General features: G+C 37.9%; 1 protein-coding gene across 2 annotated transcripts in view; it reads left to right on the top strand.

Annotated features, from left to right (window-relative positions):
* Positions 1-22,136, top strand: part of FLT3 (fms related receptor tyrosine kinase 3) — an 82,346-nt gene that overhangs the window by 1,399 nt on the left and 58,811 nt on the right. For both annotated transcript variants that reach the window (XM_069079668.1, XM_069079667.1), the window contains exons 2-5: positions 3,071-3,192; positions 7,296-7,501; positions 16,226-16,341; positions 19,876-19,993. In XM_069079668.1, coding sequence (XP_068935769.1) covers positions 3,071-3,192; positions 7,296-7,501; positions 16,226-16,341; positions 19,876-19,993 — 562 coding nt within the window. The remainder of the gene's footprint in view (positions 1-3,070; positions 3,193-7,295; positions 7,502-16,225; positions 16,342-19,875; positions 19,994-22,136) is intronic.

The raw sequence follows: 22,136 nt of genomic DNA, 5'->3' as shown, positions 1-22,136 counted from the left end.
TTTAAGGACTTTGAAGTCTGCATTTCCAAAACAAACAAAAAAACCAAAAAACACCCCAAAACTTTGTTTCTGTCATTTTCCTCAGAAAACGGCGAAAATCTACCAAAATCTTTTCCCAATCCACCCCAAACCTCAGCAGTTAAACTCAGGTTGAGACCCTAGAGAAGTGAAGAGAGCTACTACCTGCTCTCAAAGCTTAATGCCCCCCATAAGTTCAATAAAAGAGCTGCTGAATTAAAATGCTTCTTGGGAGTGAGATGAATTAGTTCTTCCAGAACATCTGGATTCAATTCAACAAATGTTAAGTGATTATTAAGAGGTTGTGTTATAGTGTGGATAAGAGACTTGTTTTACTCTTGAAGATCTATCTACTCAATCCTGATATTTGTTGTCAGAAAGCAATGGTTTCAGTCCTGCCTCTGACTCATATTAATTTTGTAACCATGAGAAGAAGGTCACTTAACTTCTTAATGCCCCAGAAAATTCTCTTAAAGAAAACAACTACTACTAAATTAGAGATGAATTGCCAATCTTCATAGATGAATGGAATTTGTGCATTGGGATTGAGTCACATTGATGAAATCATAGGTCCAGACCAAGTGACAACTACCACCACCACCACCACTACTACTACCACTACTACTATTACTACATGCCAGCCTTTGTGGTCATTTTGTGGGGGTTCAAAATAATAGCCCTTATTCTCAAGAATCTTAAAATCTAATTGAAAAGGGGGGTGGCAAAATGCACAAAGACTTAAGTTAGAAAAATTAAGTGCATAACAGAATTAACTGCAGTTTAAGGAAGGAAGAATGATATCTAGTTTGAGCCCTGGCATTGGAATGTGAACAGTCAGAAAGAGAAACAAGGAGGAGTGTGACACTTGATCTTGAGCTGGGGCCTTGAAAGAGAAGGATTTCAATAGTTGGAGATAGGGGAAAAGTAAATAAAGCTATAAGATAAATTTAAGACAAATTGTAATTCCAGGAAAGGGAATTTATATTTTATTTACAGGTTAATAGACTATTCGAGCTAGGAAGAGCCTTGGATAATTTTGATTCTCATTTTGTAAATGAAGAAACTGAAGTTCAGAAAAATAAAGTGACTTGCTTAAGGTCATGTGAGCCAGGACTCCCATACAAGTCTTTTGGCTGCTATTCTAGTTCTCTTTCCACAGCACTAGGATCAAGTAAGTAGGTAGTGGTAAGTTGCTGAAAGGCAACTAGGGAGTGATGTGATCTGACCAATGCATGAGAAAGATTTGGAGACTGCTTAGAATTCTTGGGAATGAGCCATTTATAGAAAGTTTTCCTTGAATAAATTAATTGGCTATGTTTTACTTCTACAAAATAAAAATGAGTTGAAATCCAGTCAGACACTTAATAGCTGTGTGACTCTGGGTAAGTCACTTAAACTATATTTGCCTCAGCCTCCTCAACTGTAAAATAGCAAACCATAAAAGTTCAAGTTAGAAGGTATCTCTAAAGGTTATCTAGTCCAAGAATATTTTTATTTACTTTGGAAAACCAGAAGATCAATCTAACCAATTATTTTATATTGTTTATATCTCAATTTTTGTATGTAACCAGAGCCTGTCTTTGGTAGATGGGTGTGATGTCAAGGGCATCATCCTATTTCTTTTCAAAATACCTCCTGCTCCCATAATAGCTAGAATTTCATATTTAGATCTTATCTTTGGTTTCCCAAATTAAATGTTAATTCCCCTAGAAAGAGGCAAATCTGTTATTATGCATTTATGCCTTTATCTGAGCAAATTTCAGAAATTTTCCTGAAAACAGGTTTTCATAATGAGGAATAGAGAAAGACCACGAGAATTCTAGCAATAAGAAAATAGACTTTTAAAGTGATGTTTGGAGAGATGGGAGGAAAACTCAGGAGATTGGAGAGGTTATAGGATACTGAAGACCAGTTTTACCTACTAAGCATATTTTCCTTGTTGCTAGGTAGATGATGCTTTGACTTGTCTTCAATCCAAAATACCAAATGCCTGTAGATTCCAATACAAAAGATAACTCTGAACATCTGAAGAAGAGATAGAGCTTTTCAACCATAGACCTTGTGGTTACCTAGAAGAGATTCTCCCCACTTCCCCCCCACCCCAGCTTCCATCAAAGCTTTAGCAGCTAATCAATTAGATAGAGCTCTCTGACTAAAAAGTTCCCTTTTGTTTTCATGCACTCAGTGATGGAATGCATGAAGTCAGAGGTGATGAAGTCGATCACTATCTTGAGCATCCGCAAATACTGATAGCTTTTGAACCCAGTCTTTCAACTATTTTATAGAAACTAGTATGTCTAGAGTAAATTAGGGAGAAAACGTATCCCCAACATTCATCCTAAACAAAGTAGCCTTAACAGCAGAAATTTGAAACTTGCACCATAGTCTCTCTTCTCGTCTATTTCTTATTGGATAGCCAATTTAGCCAGATGTGTTACTCACCCTGCTCTCTATATGGAAACAATCAGTTAACAAGCATTATTTGGCACCTGTGATGTACTAGTTGCTGAGGATACAAAGACAAAAAATGGAACAGTCTCTGCTCTCAAGGAGCTTACATTCTAACAGGGAAGACCATATAGCTTTTTATATAAGTACGTAGAGCATAAAAATGTACAGAATAAATGCAAAATAAATACAAGAAATAAATACAAGGGGACACTACATTATGTGCTCATTGGTTACTAGTGGAACTGTTTAGTAGTCTAAATTGAGGAACTATTCAACTTAATAGTAAGAAATGCCTTTCATTTTGCTGTCATGATCACCAGGAAATCTATGTCTATAACCTAGCCAATGTGCCTTTCATGGAACATTTTTATGTCTAGGTTCCCTTTTTGTGTCAATAATCATTAATAATATTGGTCTATAGTTCTCTTTGCTTTATTCTTTCCTTTTTAAGTATTAATACTATATTTTTCTCAAAAATAATTTGGTAGACTATTTTCAATTTTTGAGATATTTATGTGGCAGTTACTAATTTAAATTCTTCTTAAATTTAAATTTTAAACATTTTTTAACAATTTTAAATTGTTTTGATTTTGTTTTGCAGTTGTTATTTCAACAATGGCAATTGGATTTACTGCAAACCAAGAGCCACCTGTAATAAAATGTGTGTTAATTGATCACAAGATCAATGATTCATCAATAAGGACATCATCAACAACACTTATGGTAAAATAATATTAATAGTCTTTTAAACCAGAGAATAGAAGATATTATTCAAGAGACTCTGCTTAAGCTTTGTTCAGATATTTGCAGAGTTATGAATGGACTTTATTTGTACATAGGCCTAATACCTTTGTATATTTGTTATGAAGTATGTAAGCATTGTACTGTGGAAAGAGAACTATCTCTGGACTCAGAAGACATGGTTCAAATCCCATCCCTGATGATAATTACCTGTGAGACCTTGTACAAATTACTTAATCTGTCAAGACTTATCTGTAAAATGAGAGGTTAAACTAAATCATTTTCTAGAATAGTAAATTCTATAGGCATCTGAAACTCAGTATATCCAAAATAGAACTAAGTATCTTTCTCCCCAAGCCCTCCCCTCTGTCTAACTTTCCTATTAATTTTGAGGACATCATCATTCTTCCAGTCACCTGGGCTGGAAACCTTGACATCTTCTTCAACTCATCACTTGCATTCACCTTACATGATGTAATTTGTCGTCAAGTCTTCTTGCTTCTACCATCATGTGTCTCATCTACATTGTCTTCTCCCACACAGTCACCACTTTAGAACAAGCCCTCATGATCTCTTACATGGATTGTTGCAAGATGCCTCTAATTGGGCTCTTTGTCTCAAGTTTCCCTTCACTCCAGTCTATTCTCCACTCAGTTGTCAACTGATTTTCCTGAATCTTAGGTTCAACTCTGTCAGTGAACTACAGTGGCATCTATTACCTCCAGCATCAAATATAAACTCTGTTTAGCATTTAAAGCCCTTCACAACTTGACCCCTTCCTACTTTTCCAGTCTTCTTGCCCTTTACTTTCTCTGATAACTCTGCAATCCAACTGCCCTGGCCTACATTCCATCTCTCTTCTCCATACCTTTTCACTGACTGTTTCTCCAGCCCTAGAATGTTCTCCTCTTTCACTTTGGCCTCTTCTCTTTCTTGGCTTCCTTTAAGATTAAGCTCAAATTTTGCCTTCTGCAGGAGGATTTTCCCTGTCTTCGTAGTGACTTGCTTCTACCCTATATATATCTTGTATGTATGTGGTTATTTACATCTTTTCTCCTTGAGGGCAGGGACAGTATTTTGACATTAATCTATATCCACGGGATTTAGCACAGTGACTGGCACCCAGTAGGCACTTAATAAATATTTCTTGACTTTCGAACTGGTCTTATAATACTGTGGTCATTACTTGAATGACTAAAAGGCAGTGAGAGAGGTATATTTGGTTTCATTTGTAGATTATAACATTCAGTGAATTTGTAGGTTAAAAAAAAAACAAACCACCGGTTTAGTTGGGTCCAACTCTTTATGACCCCATTTGGGGTTTTGGCAAAAACACTAGAGTGGTTTGCCAGTTCATTTTATGAGTAAACCAAGGCAAAGAGGGTTAAGTGACTTGCCCAGGGTCACACTGCTAAGTGTCTCAGGCTGAATTTGAACTCTGGTCTTCTTGACTCCAAGCCCAGTTCTCTATCCACTGAGCCACCTAGCTGTCTTCCAAAAACACTGTATTAAAACAAATTCACTGGTGCATTGGTGACATTGCAAATTCAGACCCATAAAGTCCACTTGAAAATTCAAACACTAATATTGATTCTCTCCTCTTAAACTGAGTAGAATAGCCTTCCGGGAATGAAGAAGAGATAAAGACTCAGAATTTTAGAGCTAGAGGGGGCACCAGAGCCTTCTTTCCTGTCTCTGTTCTGTTTCTCTGTCTGTTTCTGCAGTCAAATATTCCCATCTGGCTGGCAGAATGTGTGGCATGAACCCAGAAGCCGATGTTGCTGGGTAATCTGCCTGACTGAAGAGTGAGCATAATTCCAGTACTTCTTTGGAACAAAGCTGAGTAAATGGTGCAAATGATGGAACTATGTGTAGTCTAAGAGAGTTGCCTGGGACACTGAAGGGTTAAATGATTTGTCCAGGGTCATACAACCAGTATGTGTCAGAGATGGAACTTAGGCCTTTCTGACTCAGACTAACTTGCTTTCCATGACTATACCAAACTGTCTCATACACACACACACACACACACACACACACACACACTTAAAAACTGAGTGAAAAACTGATTAAAAAGAGAGCTTTTCCTTTAACAAATTGATTATTGTATAAATTGATTATTGTATAAAAGATCAGCCTCAGAATGAGGAGAACCTTTGCTCAAATTCAACCCAAGTCACTTAACCTTTTAATGCCCCAGATTACTTTTTTCAGACTATAATTTTAAGAATTTATTCATCTACATTGGTAGGGGGTTTAGGAGTTCTTCAAGCTGATCAAATTACAGATCTAAACAAAAAAATGTAATAATGGATAACAATGAGACATGATGTCCTTGAGAAAGTATTTGGGACATAGTATTTTCTGCTGAGTAGAACATCTGATAGGTTAAATGTTAAAGCGTCTAGTTTTTGAGTCAGGCAAAAATGTAGAAATTGATAACTCCATTCTCACCTTTGCTTCTGGAAAAATGCCATCAATGTACCAGTGAGAGAGCCTGATCTATCTTTTGATTATCAACCCTGGTCTGGTTCATTCCAGGCCTCACGGGCTCCAGCCCCGTACAGGCATCATAAAAGAGCAATTGCTGTTGAGAAGCAGAAGGAAATGCATATACTGACCAAGTAACAAGTTTTGCTTACACGAAAGTGGCACGATTCATGAATGGTACAGGCTACACAGCACTGAAGCCCTTGTGCATGGGCTGGTGCTTTTGGGAGGAGAGAAGGAGGATGTCCTCTGCCCTGTTATCCAAGACACAAAGAATTGCCCCTATCCTTCCTCATCCAAGTGAGAGTTGGTTTTCATGTTAAGTGCCATCCAGTTTTTAAATTCTATGCCTATTTCTAAGATCCTTGTTGTTGTTAAGTCATTGTTCAGTCTTGTCTGACTTATTGTGACTCCATTTGGAGTTTTCTTGGCAGAGATACTGGAGTGGCTTGCCATTTCCTTCATTTTACAAATGAGGAAACTGAGGCAAACAGGATTAAGTGTCTTGTCTCAGGTCACACAGCTAGTAAGTGTCTGAGGCCAGATTTGAACACGGGAAGAGAAGTCTTCCCAACTCCATGTCTGGCACTCTATCCATTGCACCATTTAACTGCTCCAAAATATTCTACAGATATGATGAAAACAGAACTTAAGATAAATGTTACAGTAAGATCAGTATCAGTGCCCAAGAGAAAGAGACCCAACCTTTTTTTTCATGAAATGTTTCTTTGCTCCGTACCATAAGGAATGTAATATAATATACTTGCAGGCAGAGGACTTGGATTCAAATTCTGGCCCTTCATTTATACAAGTTTGATGTTGAGCAAATCACTTAACCTCTCTGTCTTTATTTTTTTTAATTTTTATTTATTTTACTTTTTTGCTTTTTGGAGGGCAACTGGGGTTAAACGACTTGCCCAAAGTCACACAGCTACTGTGTTAAGTGTCTGAGGCTGGATTTGAACTCAGGTCCTCCTGACTGCAGGGCTGGTGCTCTACTCACTGCACCACCTAGCTGCCCCTAACCTCTCTGTCTTTAGATTCCTCATCTATAATATGAGTTAGTTGAAATGATCCCATTCAGAGACAGCAATCCATGAATTCATGAAGTCTCTTCCGGCTCTGAATCCCATGATTCTGTAAGACCTGAGTTAGTATGCATTGCAGGTGCTGTAAGACAAACCACTGCTTCATCTTCTTTCATGGTCCTCATTAACATTTGAGGCAGCAAAAAATCAGATCCAAGAAATCATTATGGATTTCTAATCTTTGCTGACCTAGTTTCCATGTTATTCTTAATCATTGTAGCATATGTTTCTTATCAGTAAACTACCATTTGCTTAATTTCTTTTGAGTGTTGTAATTATTGCTTAATACTTATGCAATTATTTGAAGATGCAATTGAAAGTTTATTTAGCTTTTTAACTTTTATATATACACACATGAATGTGTATATAAATGTATATTCTAGACTATGGGGCTACCTCAGTGTTTTGTGATATGAAAAAATAAATATTTAATAAAGTTTTTGTTAATAATATGATTGTAGACTTTCCTTCTGCCATTTGTATGAATTTGTTTATCTTGCAATGCAGGCATCAAATCTAATAAAAGACCTTGGATGTTCCTTGAGGCCTGAAAGCCCAGGAGTTGTGTATGAAGCAGCAAAGACAGTTGAAGTAGACATTTTTGCAGCCATTACATTGCAAGTGATGTTGAGTATCCCAGGGAATATTTCATGTACTTGGTTCTTTAAGAATAACTCAACAGATTGCCAACCTGACTTTGATTTACAAAACAGGTAAGTGGAGAGGTAAACACACAGAGAACAGCCTTGAAGAAGCACTTTCTTGCTCTAAAATGTAGTTAAATTATGATTCTTTAAAGTTTCTTTTAATTTCTGTATGAAACAATTTGCCAAGGAGGAGGGGTAGAGTGGAAAGTCTTTCTACCTAATAGTGACCTATCTATAAATTAGTAGTGAAGTTTTATGGAATTTCTTGACACTCAAAAAGGTTAAGCAACATGTTCATGGTCAATTATGTGCCATCAAAAGCAGAATTTGAATCTTCTTGACCTTCTTTGCATTCGAGTCCAGAATTCTATCCATTACTCTGTTGCCTCTCATGGAATAAAAGGTGATACACAAGCAAATTTAAATTCTAGCAAATTGGTGCATTATCTAGACAAATTTAAATTTGTATACTCTTTATAAAAACTGTCTACACTGGTCAATAGCTGTGGCCAAGAGCTCTCCATGGAGTGGGCTTCAAGGTCAGCAAGGCCTAATTTACTACTTTAGATTTGCCTGTATCCACAGTGAATGGTATGATCTGATTCATCTTAAGTGCTAACTGAACTGAAGAAATGAGGAAGTGAGGGTAGTGAGGAGTCAGAAGCAAGTTGGTGGTTGGATGAAACTAAAGGAGAAACATGGGGCCAGAGGCAGGAGGCCCATCCAGATTCCCAAAGTGCATATCAGCAGTATGGTAGTGTCAAGATCCAAAAGGCAAAAACATTTCAAGCCTTGACTAAAGTCTGTTGAGAGCCTGAGAAATTGGATCTCCAAATGGTTGTAAGACCATGGAGGCCATTTAGTTCTCATTTTATTAATGAAGAGACTCAAGACAAAGACCATGCCTCTGTCCTTACCAATCCTACAGTATGGAGCTAACCAGCAGCAAATTCCAACCTTGACTATTTCAGCACATGCAGATTTCACATGTGGACAGCTCCCCACCACTGCTCAGCTTTTCTGTATTGGAAACAGCTGTATTTGTACAGTGGCTGACAAAATGAAAGGTTGATGAGAAAAGACTGTAGATTGTACAAAGAATGTCCTGGGATATCTTGTTTTTTAAGTGATTATTGTGCCTAGGTGACAGATATTTGCAACTTTCCATTTCTGTTACATTCATAGGTAGCCCCCAAACAAAAGGGCTCAATCTTTTGCAATATATGATATTTTTATACAATATGTCAGGGAGAATTTGAACTGTCTACAACAAACTTTTCATTTTTAGTGTTCTCTAAACCAAAATTTAAGTGATTCAGAGATTATGTTCCAATTGAAATAAAGCTTACTGTAGTGGGAAAAAAAATCCTTCATCAGTAGTTAGGAGACTGCTTTCATCTAGCTGTGTGACCTTGGACAAAACCCTTCACATCTCTGATCTTGATTTTTTATCTGTAAAATGAGAATTATGAGATGATCCCTAAGGTCCCTTTCATCTCTAAAATTCTTTGAGTTTTGCTCCCCTTTTCTCCCCCCTGCTGCTGTTACTTCTTAAAGACCAACCATCACAGATGTGAAGGATAGACAGGATATAATCCATCTGTATCCATCTTACTAGTATTAACTGCTCCACCTCCCTCTCCAGGCACACAGGGAACCATTTGGTGTATTTCAGCAGTCATTCAATAGAGAAGAAAATACTTTTGTAGGATAGCAATACTAAATGACACTGATGGCTCTAGAAAGGTAAAGAGCCCTCACCTTTGAAATTCGTCACTGGTCACAAGGGAGCAATCTAGACAGAATGTGTGTGTGTGTGTGTGTGTGCGCGTGCGCATATGTGCATGCAAACATACACATATACATATACATATATACTGTGATTGTGAATTGCATTAAGAACAGAGGTCAGTCAATGTTCAAGGTAAGTTAAATCGGTAACTATTTTTCAGGCCAGTGCACATGCTTTTGAAGTTTCGTTCCAGATCTTTGGACACATTCACTTTCTTTTCCTCTTTTGAAGTACTTTTCAGATTGATGTGGCATAGTTACTTCTTTTAATTTGAGTTAAAATGAAGAACTTTATTAATAGTTGAAGGCTTGTTGCTCAGAGGCATGTCACTGAAAATCTTACTGATACTGGATGTCCATAATTCTTTTCATCAGATTATTGTGAAAAACAGAGGAGAAACCTTCCTTTGGGGTGTGTGTGTGTTTGGGGAGGTGGGGTGGAGTCATGGAGAATATTTACCAGAGAGAAACTACCTGTGTTAACTCGACATTTTTGTCGATTGGATTAAATTGAGTGCTTTTCCTTCACACACACACACACACACATCCCTCACAATTTTATTTTGGTTATGAAAAGGGGCTAATGGAATCAAAGAATATTGGAATTAGATTTTGTTTCATAGTTACTGGACTAGCCTGGGAAATATTTCTAATCTGCTCATGGGTTTACAAAGTGTGTGAGTTCTGCTCATGAGGCTACAAAGCATACTGAGTGAGTGTGGATAACTCAAACCCAGGAAATCACCATTACATGATAAAACACATGTCCTACTGACTCATTGGCAGCATCATTTTCAAACATGAAGGTCAGTCTATAATACTATTGCATATATGTGTATGTACATATAGTGTATGATATGGGTGTCCTAATTGCCAAATAGAGTGAGTGCAATGCCAAGTTTACTTAATTTACTACTAAGGAATGACTTGGGAATGGGAGCCACTGACTGCATTAGTGCTATTCTTTTGAAATTCACTTAGAACAATAATCACCATTGCTAGTTTTGAAAAGGTGAGATTGCTTGGCCTAATTCTTAAGAAATGTCCACTCAAGGTGCCATCTTGGTGGCACAGTGAATAGAGCACCTGCCCTGAAGTCAGGAGGATCTGAGTTCAAATCCAGCCTCAGACACTTAACACTAGCTGTGTGACCTTGGGCAAGTCACTTAACCCCAATTGCCCTGCCTTTCCCCCTCAAAAATGACAAAAAGACAAAAAAAATGTCCACTCAAACAGATGACAGAAAAGGGATAGAGGGGGAGGAACAAAAAATGAACAGTGAGAAGAGATGGAAAAGTAACAGCCTAAGTGAGGGTGTTGGATTTTCATAGTGGCTTTCATCTACAAAATCTCTCTGCTTGTTTCTAGAGGTTTGTGTCTCAGGACCAAGAAATTTTGAAAACTTATTTTAAAGATGTAGTAGCTAATAGCAGCTCTATTCTGTGACTAGGGAATTGTGGTTAAGATTGAGGAACTGATGGCAGTGGCTCTGTTGGGACAAGGGATAGTTAGGTGGTACAGTGGATAGAACAACTAGACTGGGAGTCAGGGAGACCTGAGTTCAAGTCTAGCCTCAGAAACTGTGTGACCCTGGGTAAGTCTCCTAACCTCTGTCCCAGCTTCCTCATCTGTAAAATGGGGATAATGATAACACCTACCTTCCAAAATTGCCAGAAGGATCAAATGATATAATAATGTGAAAGTGCATAGCACAGTGCCTGGGACATAATAAACATTTTATAAGTCTTAGCTCGGGCAGTTAGGTAGCTCAGTGCCAGGCCTGAAGTCAGGAAGACATCTTTCCTGAGCGCAAATCTGGTCTGAGACACTTACTAGCTGTGTGACCCTGGGCAGGTCATTTAACCCTATTTGCCCCAGTTTCTTCATCTGTAAAATGAGCAGGAGAAGGAAATGACAAACCACGTTAGTATCTTTGCCAAGAAAACCCCCCATGGGGTCACAAAGAGTCAGACATGACTGAATAAAAGACTCAACAATAACAAAGTCTTAGTTAGTATTATCATTTATTGTTGTTGTTATTAATTATAGTTCCTGAGCCATTTCTGAACCCATCTATCTCCATTACCTATTTACTCGTAATAGCCACAATCCGTGACCACCTAGCTTTGTTCATACTGGCTCACTTCAGGTTTACATTTACACATCTAAGCCAGGGTAGGGAGTCATCTGATCTGTTAATCTGGTATCTCACAAAATACAGGAAAGGTCTTCTAAAGGCCCCATTTGCCTACAGGTCACCAGAGGAAATGGGAATAAAACCACTTTAAAGACCCCTGCTAGCCCAGGCCTCACTTCAAATGAGTCTTTAGAATTTCTTTGTTATAAATCAGTTAGGCATTAGGTCAATAAACACTTATTAATAGCAAAGCTATCACTTGAAGAGATAGTTAAAACTTTGACTTTTTAGATTTAGGGATTTAGGGTCTGTTTACATTATCTAATACAGTCTCAAAAGCTTTTACACGGGACTCTTGAAGTCCTGGAGTTGTGTTAAATATTGGAAGTCGATAGTATGTATATGGGTACTGTATTTCTTGCTTTCTCAATGGGTGAGGGGACGATTGGAGGAAGAAAGAAAATTTGAAACTGAAAATAAAAATAATTTGGAATTAGAGGTATAAGCTAGTGTGACTTCTTAAACATTCAGGTTTCTTGGAATCAGTGAGCTTTCTCAGTGAGATGGAATTAACTATATAGTCTATTTCAAAAACAAAGATTATGTAAATTTTGTAGGCTATTTAAATAACACCTGATATGGTTTGAAAGGGAGCACTAAATGAAGAGAGATTTCACTGTGACAAAGAAAAATTTTACTTGAAAAAAGAGTTGGTACAAAAAATTGTGATTGTTAAAAATTATTCTGGGCTTTATCCTCTTGTTTTCCCCTAGGGAAATAGTTCTTTGAAATTATAATGAGACTCAGTGGGGAAATATTATTTCATGTTCACACAATATCTAAGGAATAGTTCTAATGAATTATAAAGTGAAGTTCAGTTCTACTATGCTTCCTAGTCAGTTGTATGACTGAGTAGCCACTTTCATTTTCCTAGCTGTGGGATAAGATCTGAACATTAATAGCAGTGAGTTGAATTTGGACCCTTGTTAGAGTATACCTGGTTCCAAATCATTACTGTTGGCCAGGCCAAGCTAGGTCAATTTGGACCACACAATTTCTAGTTTTCTCATCTGTAAAATGAGATGGTTGGATTGGCTAAGTGATTGGTTTCTGTCTTTTTTGTGAAGAGTTACTTTGTAGTTCCTCAAAATCTTAAGATTCCCTTGTTTGTGGGAAAGAGGCCTACCTCTGCTGTATTGAAAGTAGAGCCTCTGTGTGTGAATGCATATATATATGTATGTATGTGGAGGGGGAAGGAGAAAAGGGGATAGCTGCCCTTTAACTAAGGGGATCTTTTGACCAAAACTCTTTCTCTGTTTCCAGAGGTGGCCTTTGGGAATAGGGTTATGGTTGTTACTTCTTCCCCTTAATCACTTGATTAGGGCTTCACAATTGACCAGCTGACTTGAGTTTATTTGTTGGAGACCCCTAAACTGAATGATTGCTAAGATATCGTCTAGTTATAAAATACTATTATTCTGTTAAATGTCTCTAAATTTTCTGTCCCTAGAAAAAAATTGTAAATAGATTTAGAGATATAAATTAACATAAACCAAACCCCTTATCTTACAAATGAGGAAACCAAGGCCAGGAGAGTTAAGGGACTTGTCCAAGGCCACACAGGTTGCACGTGTCAGAGTTGATTTCAAACCTAGGTCCTCTGATTGCAAATGATCTAGAATCTTAAGCTCTGCATAGGTAATCATAATTACTATGAACAATGATCTCTCTTTCTAAAGTCTCATGTGAAAGTAGATCAAATTACTTGTTAATGAGGGCACTAGAATGTTTATGTAAGAAGATGAATTTTTGCAACTCATACCCAAAAGTAGTCCCACTGTCCAACAATGAGAAGCTCTACAGTTAAGGGCATCATATTTATTAATAATTAATTAATTTGTTACTATTAATGTATTTTAACTATATTATTGTGTCAATTTAATTAATAATTTATTATATTAATTATAGGGCATATGATAATTAATGATATCATATTAATAAAATAAAATTAATTAATTTAATATTTATTAATAGTTCTTTTGAGGGTAGTGACAACCAGTGCTCAATTGAGCATATTGAGCATATTATCAGAGAGAGAATATCTTTTTTTTATTTTTTTGCTTTTTGGAGGGCAATTGGGGTTAAGTGACTTGCCCAAAATCACACTGCTAGTAATTGTGTCAAGTGTCTGAGTTCACATTTGAACTCAGGTCCTCCTGACTCAAGGGCCGGTGCTTTATTCACTGCGCCACCTAGCCGCCCCAAGAATATCTTTTTTAGCTGTAGGTAATGTGAGTTAACCCAAGTAGGAAGATCTGAATTGAATTGAACTGCCTCCCAACCAAACTGTATGCCAGGAGACCCTCCACAATCTCACTCCAGTTTGCCTTTTCATCCTTATATCATTCTACCTCCCTCCATGTACTCTATAGACTGCTCTCCATCACGAATCCACATCCTCTTCTTCCTCTGGGTTTTTACTAATCCCATTCCCTGTTCCTGGCCTGGGTTACTCATACGCTTCCCAAGCTCCTAGATCTTGGGAATTCCTTTTCTTCTTTCAAGTTTCTACCCAAGGCCACCTGCTCCATAAAGCCTTCCTTCTTCCCCATTATAATGTAATATTGGGTAATTTTATTCTTTATATTTTTACTCTCAGCCCCTACCGAGTGCCTATCACATAGCAGGTGCTCAATACATGCTTGCTGACTCTTGACTGATCTCTCTCACCTCCAATTTATTATTCAGTTGTAAATGAGGCATTTTTCTAGGCACAGTGAACACAAAGTTGACAATGCAGTAGCTGCCCTCTAAAATGAGGGATTTGGTACTTATACACATAGATGCTGGAGAATGAGAAGGTAGTAAGGGCTAAAGAAAGATCCAAACAAGGGACTCCAGGAAAATTTGAGGAGAGACCAATTTTAGCTGGAGTAAAGAGTATGTGTGTGTGTGTGTGTGTGGGTGTGTGTCTGGGGAGCTAGCATGGGATCAGAGAAGGCTCCACAGAGGTCTTGGTACCTGACTGGGCCTTGAAAAAAGAGAAGGATTTCAGCAAGTGGGGATGAAACCAGCAGGTAGTCCAGGCACAAGGTACACAAATGCATGAGATTAGGAGAAGGCAAGACAAAATTAAGAAATAGTTTAGTCCAATTTGGTGGGAATGTATAATAGCATTAAAGATAGTAATATGAAATAAGGCTTTAAGGTAGTGGAGGGCCTTAAATGCCAAGGCTTTAAGGAGTGGGGACTTGATCCTAGAGGCAATAGGAGCCCTGGAGGGTTTTTGAGCAGGAGAGGGCCATAGTCAGATCTTTTCATAATAATAAGATTATTTTTGGCAGCCATGTGAAGAATGGATTGGAGTGGGAGGGAGCCCAAAGGCAGAAAGACTAGTGAGGGGGCTATTGCAATAGTCCAGTTGAGGAGTAATGAAGGCTTAAACTAGGTTGGTGGCAGTGAAAGTGGAGTGGGAAGTAGTAGGAACCAATGTGAAAGACGGTAGCAGTAGAATTTAGAGGACTTGACGACTAATTATATATGGGTAAAATAAGGGAGAGAGAGAAGATGAACATGATTGAGGTTTCAAACCTGGATGAGGGAGCAATTACAGTAGAATTAGCAGTGACGTACAATGGGGTAGAGTGAGGAATGAGTTAGTTAGAAAGTGGGACCACAAAATATTATAGCACTTTGCCTGGCTCTTCCCTTAGCACCTATCTCATACTGCTTTGAATTCATAATTTGGGCACCTGTCTTTCATCTCTCCCCTGCCTACCATTTTTCAATTGTGAGCTGCCTGAAAGCAGAGCCTGTGTTGTATCATCTTTGTATGTCTAGTACAAAGTAAAGTGCCTTGCACATAGTTGACTGAATACATATTTGCTGAATTGTGTTGAACTGAGTTTTGAAGGCAGTATTGTGTAGTGGAAAGAACTGTTAATTTGGAGTCAGATGTTCTGGGCTCAAATTCTGACTGTCATTTACCCTCTGTGTGTTCCTGGTTAAGCCCACTTCACCTCTCTATGGACTTCAGTCTCCTCATGTGTAAAATGAATTTTGGATGTGAATTCTTGGATGCAGACCTGGGGAATTCCTTATTGCTCCCACTCTCCAACATTCTCTATTCCCTGAAAGCTTCTTTGTCTCCTGGTCCTGAGTAGCAATAGCTGCTTTTAGAAGACAAGTTTGAACAGAGAGCTACATGAAAATTTTCACATAAATCATCAACCCCTTCCTTTCCTGCGCCACCCCAACTTGTACTAATTAGAAACTATAAACCTTGACACCTGAACAGAAGAGTTTCTAGTCTGAAGATACTGGTATTAGTTCCTTCAATAGAAAGAGATGCTGGATTTGCCATCTGGGGGTTTGAGGATTTTTTGGGTGAGCAAGGTCTGGGGCCCAACCTGGGCTCATGGTTGTCAATCTTAAGTTTAGGCTCAGTTTCCTCGGCTCATTCTTCCTTTCCTTTGTCACATTTCTCATCGTCTTTAAGATTATGTATTCTCTGTAGCTCTGAGTTGCAATTTTAGTGTACCCACCTTTGTATTATAAGACAATTTGAACTCTATCACCCCTAAAGCAGACTTTCTCTAAACTGGAATTACATACCTAGAGCATCCACAAACCTCAAAACTTCACCTAAGAGTCAATATTGATGATGAGATAATAATAATGATCCTATAGATTGGATTGATTTGGAGAGAGCAAGGTCTTTCCTCTTCCACAAAGAGTACCTTGTGGTCACTATTAGAGACTGAACATTGGCCCCAATAGACCAGAGCTCTGATTCAGCATCACATTTTTTTTTGTAGTTCACAAACTTTCCATAATAACAAGTTTTCTTTCCTGTTTTGCAGAGGAGTTGTTTCCCTAGTCATTTTGAAAATGACAGAAACTCAAGCTGGAGAATATCTACTTTCAATTCGAAGTGAAGCTATGAATTACACAGTGATATTTACAGTGAGTGTAAGAAGTAAGTTGGGTTTGATAACAGATCCACAGAATTTTGAGAGAATGGCTTCATTGTCTTGATTTATTTTGTTATTCTCTAGAAGGCTTACCATTTGCCCAGGGAATTGGATGAACATTTTTAAAATCAACAAAGCTGGATTGCTTGTGCTCTCTGGACCCACTTGGAATAACCTATAGGAAGTTTCTGAGCAGAATTCTGTGCCTTCAAGTCATTTACTAAAAGTTCACATATAAATATAACTAAATATACAACAAATGTAATATGTTGGTCGTAAGAATGATCAGTGTGATACTTTTTTTTTTTTACCTTTTGGAGGACAATTGGGGTTAAGTAACTTGCCCAAGGTTACACGGCTAGTTTTTTTGTGTTAAGTGTCTTAGGCCGGAACCGAACTTAGGTCCTCCTGACTCTGGGGCTGGCGCTTTACTCACTGCGACACCTAGCCGCCCCTTTTTTGTTTTTTTTTTGCTTTTTGGAGGGCATTTGGGGTTAAGTGACTTGCCCAAAGTCACACAGCTAGTGTGTTAAGTGTCTGAGGTCGGATTTGAACTTAGGTCCTCCTGACTCCAGGGCTGGTGCTCTATTCACTGCGTCACCTAGCTGTCCCAATCAATCTGATACTTACTTTGTCATTGTGTTAGTTGTTAGCTGAGAGGATTCAACACTTGCCATATGCTTCAGTGCCTGAGACCATAGAACTTTAGCTGGAAGGGACATTAAGGATCACCTAAGCCATGTCCATTATTTTATAGATAAAGAATCTGAGGACCAGAGGAGTCACTACTTGCCCCCTTCAGAAGGACATGTGTTAAATTCATTTGTCTTTTTCCTCTTCAGAAGGTCACTACAGAGGCACTACTTGCCCCCTTCAGAAGGACATGTGTTAAATTCACTTGTCTTTTTCCTCTTCAGAAGGACATCGGCAATGCACCTTACTTGTCAGAAACAAAAGAACTTTCATCAACCCCTGCCTGCCTTCTCCCTACTATCTAGTTTCACTGGATGGGACAGAATCAACCAGTAGACTAGTAGTCTTACAAATGGGTGGTTCCATGTGTAGGCACATAGAAGCTTTCCCTAAGGAATGCTAGGGTATTGCAGAATTTCCATTTGGGTGTGGTGTCTGACTCCTCCCCACTTTGAATGAGACATGGATCTGTGTTGCTCTGAGGCTAAATGACCTTGTACATCAGCATCCCAATACCTTCCCACCTGCCACATAAAATAAAGGGTGGAGGGTGTTTTCTATGCCTTAGCACACCTTTGAGCCAATGCAGCATTCCAAAGAACTTAGGCTTCTTAGATTTTTTTGGGGGGGGGTGGGGGTCATCATCTCCATGATAAAACAGTGAGCAGATATTCTTGGGCTTGGAATGGGAAACTTGGGACCAGATCCTGCCTTTTTTTCCTGTCTAGTGCACTAGATGAACTTTCAGATCTCTTCAGTTCAATTCAGCAAGCATTTATTAAGCTCCTACTCTATGTGAAGCATTACACAGGGTGTTGCTAATACAAGAACAGAAATGAAATGAGCTGTCTTCAGGAAGCTTAGAACTGAAAAGAACTGAATGGAATTTAATGAAAGGGTTGTACTAGTTGATCTCTAAAGTTGTTCCCAGTTTAAAAATTTAAAAAGTGTATGATACTATTGTGGAAGAGAATTTCAACTTACGTTGTGTCTGAAAGGACTAGAACTAGGATTGACACTGGGAGTTATAGAGGAACAGATATTGGTTTAATATGAAGAATAACCTAATAATTAGAGTATGTTCCCTTGAAAGGTAGTAAATCCCCCATTATTGGAAATATTGGAAATAGAATGAATGTTTAAGGAGGGTACCTTCACTACTCTCCTAACAAAACAGACTCCCATTCTGGAGGGAGCAAGAGGTGAATTGCTACATTACTAATAAAAGGCCACTAAGTGGTACAATGGATAGAGTGCCAGACCTGGAGTCAGGAAGACCTGAGTTCAAATCCTGTTATAGACACTGTGTGACTTCAGGCACGTCGCTTTTTTGTCTCAGTTTCTTCATCTGTAAAATGAGCTGAAGGAGGAAATGGCAAACTATTCCAGTATTTTTGCCAAGAAAACTCAACTGAAATGACTGAACAATAACAATAAAGGAGAGAGCTGTCCACAGCTTCATTTCTTCCAAAGGGAATAGTACTCTAAAAAGCACAGGAGTAGTCAGCTATTTGAATGTGTTCCTTCATCTGTGTGGTATCTGACTTTTACTGATCATTGCTTTGACTTTGGACTGTTGATTATACTTGGGGCCCAGTAGGACTTAGCCATTAAATACAAATTAATGATAAGAACGATAACAACATAATAAATGGCTTTATGATTTCAAGACTCTTTCCATAAATGAGCTCATTTGACCTCCTGTAACAACTTCCCTGGGTCAAGGCAGATATTTTATTTTGGAAGTGGGGTGGGGAAGGTAAATAGCATTTTATTTTTTCCAATTACAGGGAAAGATAGTTTTCAATTTTCATTTTTTATAAGATTTTGAGTTCCAAAATTTTCCCCTTCCTGTCTCTTTTTCCTCCCCAAGACAACAAGCAATCTGATGTAGGTTATACATGTGGAAACATATTTCCACATTAATCATGTTGTGAAAGAAGAAACAAAACAAAAGGGAAAAAACACAAAAAAAGTGAAAATAATATGTTTCAACCTGCATTCAGACTCCACAGTTCTTTCTCTGGACGTGGATAGCATTTTCCATCACAATTCTTTTGGAATTGTCTTGGATCATTGAATTGCTAAGAAGAACTAAGTCAATCATAGTTGATCATTTCACATTTACTGCATACAATATTTTTCTCCTGGTTCTGCTCATTTCACTCAGCATTGTTGATGTAAGTCTTTCCAGGTCTTTCTGAAATCTGCCAAGACAGACATTTCCAACACCATTTTACAGATGAGGAAACTGAGGTTCAAAGTCTAAAACGCAGAGGAGCAAGGACTCCCTGATTCCAAGTCTTTCACTCTTTGTATCACCTAACAGATATGGCCAGGTTTTTTGCCAACTCTAAGATTCTAGGCATCTATCTTGGTATGTTTTTTTTTACATAGGCTGAAGCAAAGTACAGAAAGGGGTGGGGAACCTTGACATTTTTCCTACTTGGAAGTGTCCATTTTGAGCTATACTGATATTTCTCTCCCTTTCTTCACTATCAAGTCTAAAATTTCCATCCTGTTATGTTCCCACCTCTCACTCCCCCCCCCCCCAAATCTAGCTTCTCTCTCTTATATCAATTTGAGTTCCAATTGCAGTCCCATATGAGTGATATTGGTGAGACAACAGTGATGAAACTTGGGATTTCAGCTAGTGTTGGGCTTAATATGATAGATGAACAGCATAGAATAAAGTTCTCAGTTCCTTATGATGTAAGGCTTTAAATATTTTCATTACCTCTGAGGACTAAAAACACTATTAAAATGATTAATTATAAATAAGCAATGATGCCTTCAGAAAAAACCTTGTCACATACTTTAAAATATAACTTGACTTAATTTAACAGGAAAACTCAGAGAGCCATATTTTAGAAAACTGGAAAACCAGGATGCGGTAGTTTGCATATCAGAAAGCTTCCCAGATCCAGTGGTAGAGTGGTCTTTTTGCAACCCACAGAATGAAAGGTAAGATGTTTGCAACTTATGCTGATAATTATACTCATGGACTTTGCAGATTAAATTCTCTATTTGAATTTTTTAAAGGTACAAGTCAAATGTTACAAATGTTAGCCAATCAAATAATTTAATACCAAGCTCATTTTTAAGCAAATATTTTATACTGCTATAATGAATAGGTGGTGTGTCCAAAATATTGTAGTTAATACAACAGTCAGTAATACTTACATTTTTCTTCTGTAAGGGCTGACATTCCTAAGGATAACAAAAAAGTCATTTCTAAGGACAATAAAAATCAGTAAACTAAAAATACTGTTTGAAATAAACAAATGGGAATACATTGAACTGCTACTATTTTATTTGACAAATTGTCAAATTTGTCAAATGTCATGAAAAATGTCAATCATGATGGTGATAAGATGGGAAGGCCATGTGCTGCTCTAGGATAGGTAAGATCCTCCCCCTCTTTCTCCACCCCCCCAACCTCCAAATCAATCAGTAAGCATCTTGTGAGCCAGGAACCGTGCTAAATACTGGGGATACAAACACAAAAATATGATGCCATCATGTCAGTACAGTCTGAGGCAGTTTGTTCAGTGTTTTAATTCTATTTGTGATGAGTGAAGTAGGAGCTGGGCCATCCAGAGAAAAAATATTTAGTTATCACAGCATCTAGCACAAAGTACCAAGAAAATGGGCCAGAGGCAGAAAACTCTCTGGGTCCAGAATATATCAGAAGATCATTAGTGACAGGATTCAAGGAGCAAACAGAAAAAATGTGGTCAATGATCAAGCAAAAATTCAAGATTGGAGCACAATTTGTATAAAGAGTTCATGTTCGTTACATTCAACCAGGTTTAGAGAGTGTCCTGATACCCTGTGGAATCCTTGTTCCGAATGAGTTTCAGCTGTGGACAGCTCCCAGCTGCCACTAGCATTTCCTGAAGGTAAAACTGAGGTGGCAGATAGATGGCAAAGAAAAATCAGTCTTATTAGTGGAAAAGTCTTGACAATAGAGTTTATGAGAAGAAATGTAGCTTTAAAAAATTCTTTTCATGTATATAGCTCATATTATAAATGAAAATATAGATGGCTACTAAAATTCAGGAAAATCTAAAAATTCATAAGCATAATTGTTGTATAAGTAAAACCCATTTTGACACAGTCTGATCATACGTTTTACTTACTCAAAAACATTCAGTGGCTCTATATTGCCTCAGAAATACTATCCTACTCTATCTCATTTTATCCTATCCTACTCTGAATTTTGGATTGAAAGTTTGCTATCATCTGGTTCCAACCTCCCTTTCTTTATAATTCAATTCAAAGAACATTTATCAAGTGTTAAATATTACCTTTGTAGTCTTATTTCACATTCGCCCCCTCTTTATGTATTATATTCCCGGGAGACTAGATTACTAGCTATTCACTGAATGCAGCATTCCATCTTTTACATCCATATTTTTATAAAACACACTTTCCCTCATTTCCATATTTTAGAATTATGGAAATTACCTTACCCTTCTTCAAAATTTACCTCTTTCATATACCTAGAGAGAGCATTTAATAGGCATTTCTTATATGCTTGTCACTGTGCTAAGCACTGGAGACACAACAACAGAACAGGATAGTTCTTACTCTCAAGGAGCATACTTTTTAACAGGGGAAGATAAAATGTAAAGGGAATCTGGAAAGGTGGGGAGGGTCCCACACAGCAAGGCAGCTGGTGTGGAAGTGAAGTCAATCAGGGAATAAGAATCTGATCAAAAGTGTTCTCTCCCTCCTCAAATATCCCAGGATTGTATTGTCTAGAGCAATAGTTCTCAAACTTTTTGGTCTCAGGACCCTTTTATGTCCTCATTTGAGGACACCCAAATGAGCTTTTGTTTATGTGGGTTATATCTACTGATATTTACTGTATTTTGAAATAAAACATCTTAGCATTATTATGAAAATAGTTTTGACATCATAGATGCCCCTTGAAGGTGTCTCAGAGATACCCAGGGGTCCCACTTCCTCTTTTGGGATATTTTAGGCATCCAATTCCTTTATGTTACCTAGGTTCATCATATGAGAAATAATTAAAGAAAATACAGGTGTGCACTTAGAAAAAAATAGTTATATGATCATAGAATTAGAACTAGAAGGGTCC

Source organism: Petaurus breviceps, unplaced genomic scaffold (genome assembly GCF_028583685.1).
Source record: "Petaurus breviceps papuanus isolate PSGF00001 unplaced genomic scaffold, PetGlider_PUasm1.0 91133, whole genome shotgun sequence".
NCBI lineage: Eukaryota > Metazoa > Chordata > Mammalia > Diprotodontia > Petauridae > Petaurus > Petaurus breviceps.
The sequence above is the reverse complement of the archived record's forward strand: the minus strand, read 5'-3'. Positions and strand labels throughout refer to the sequence as shown.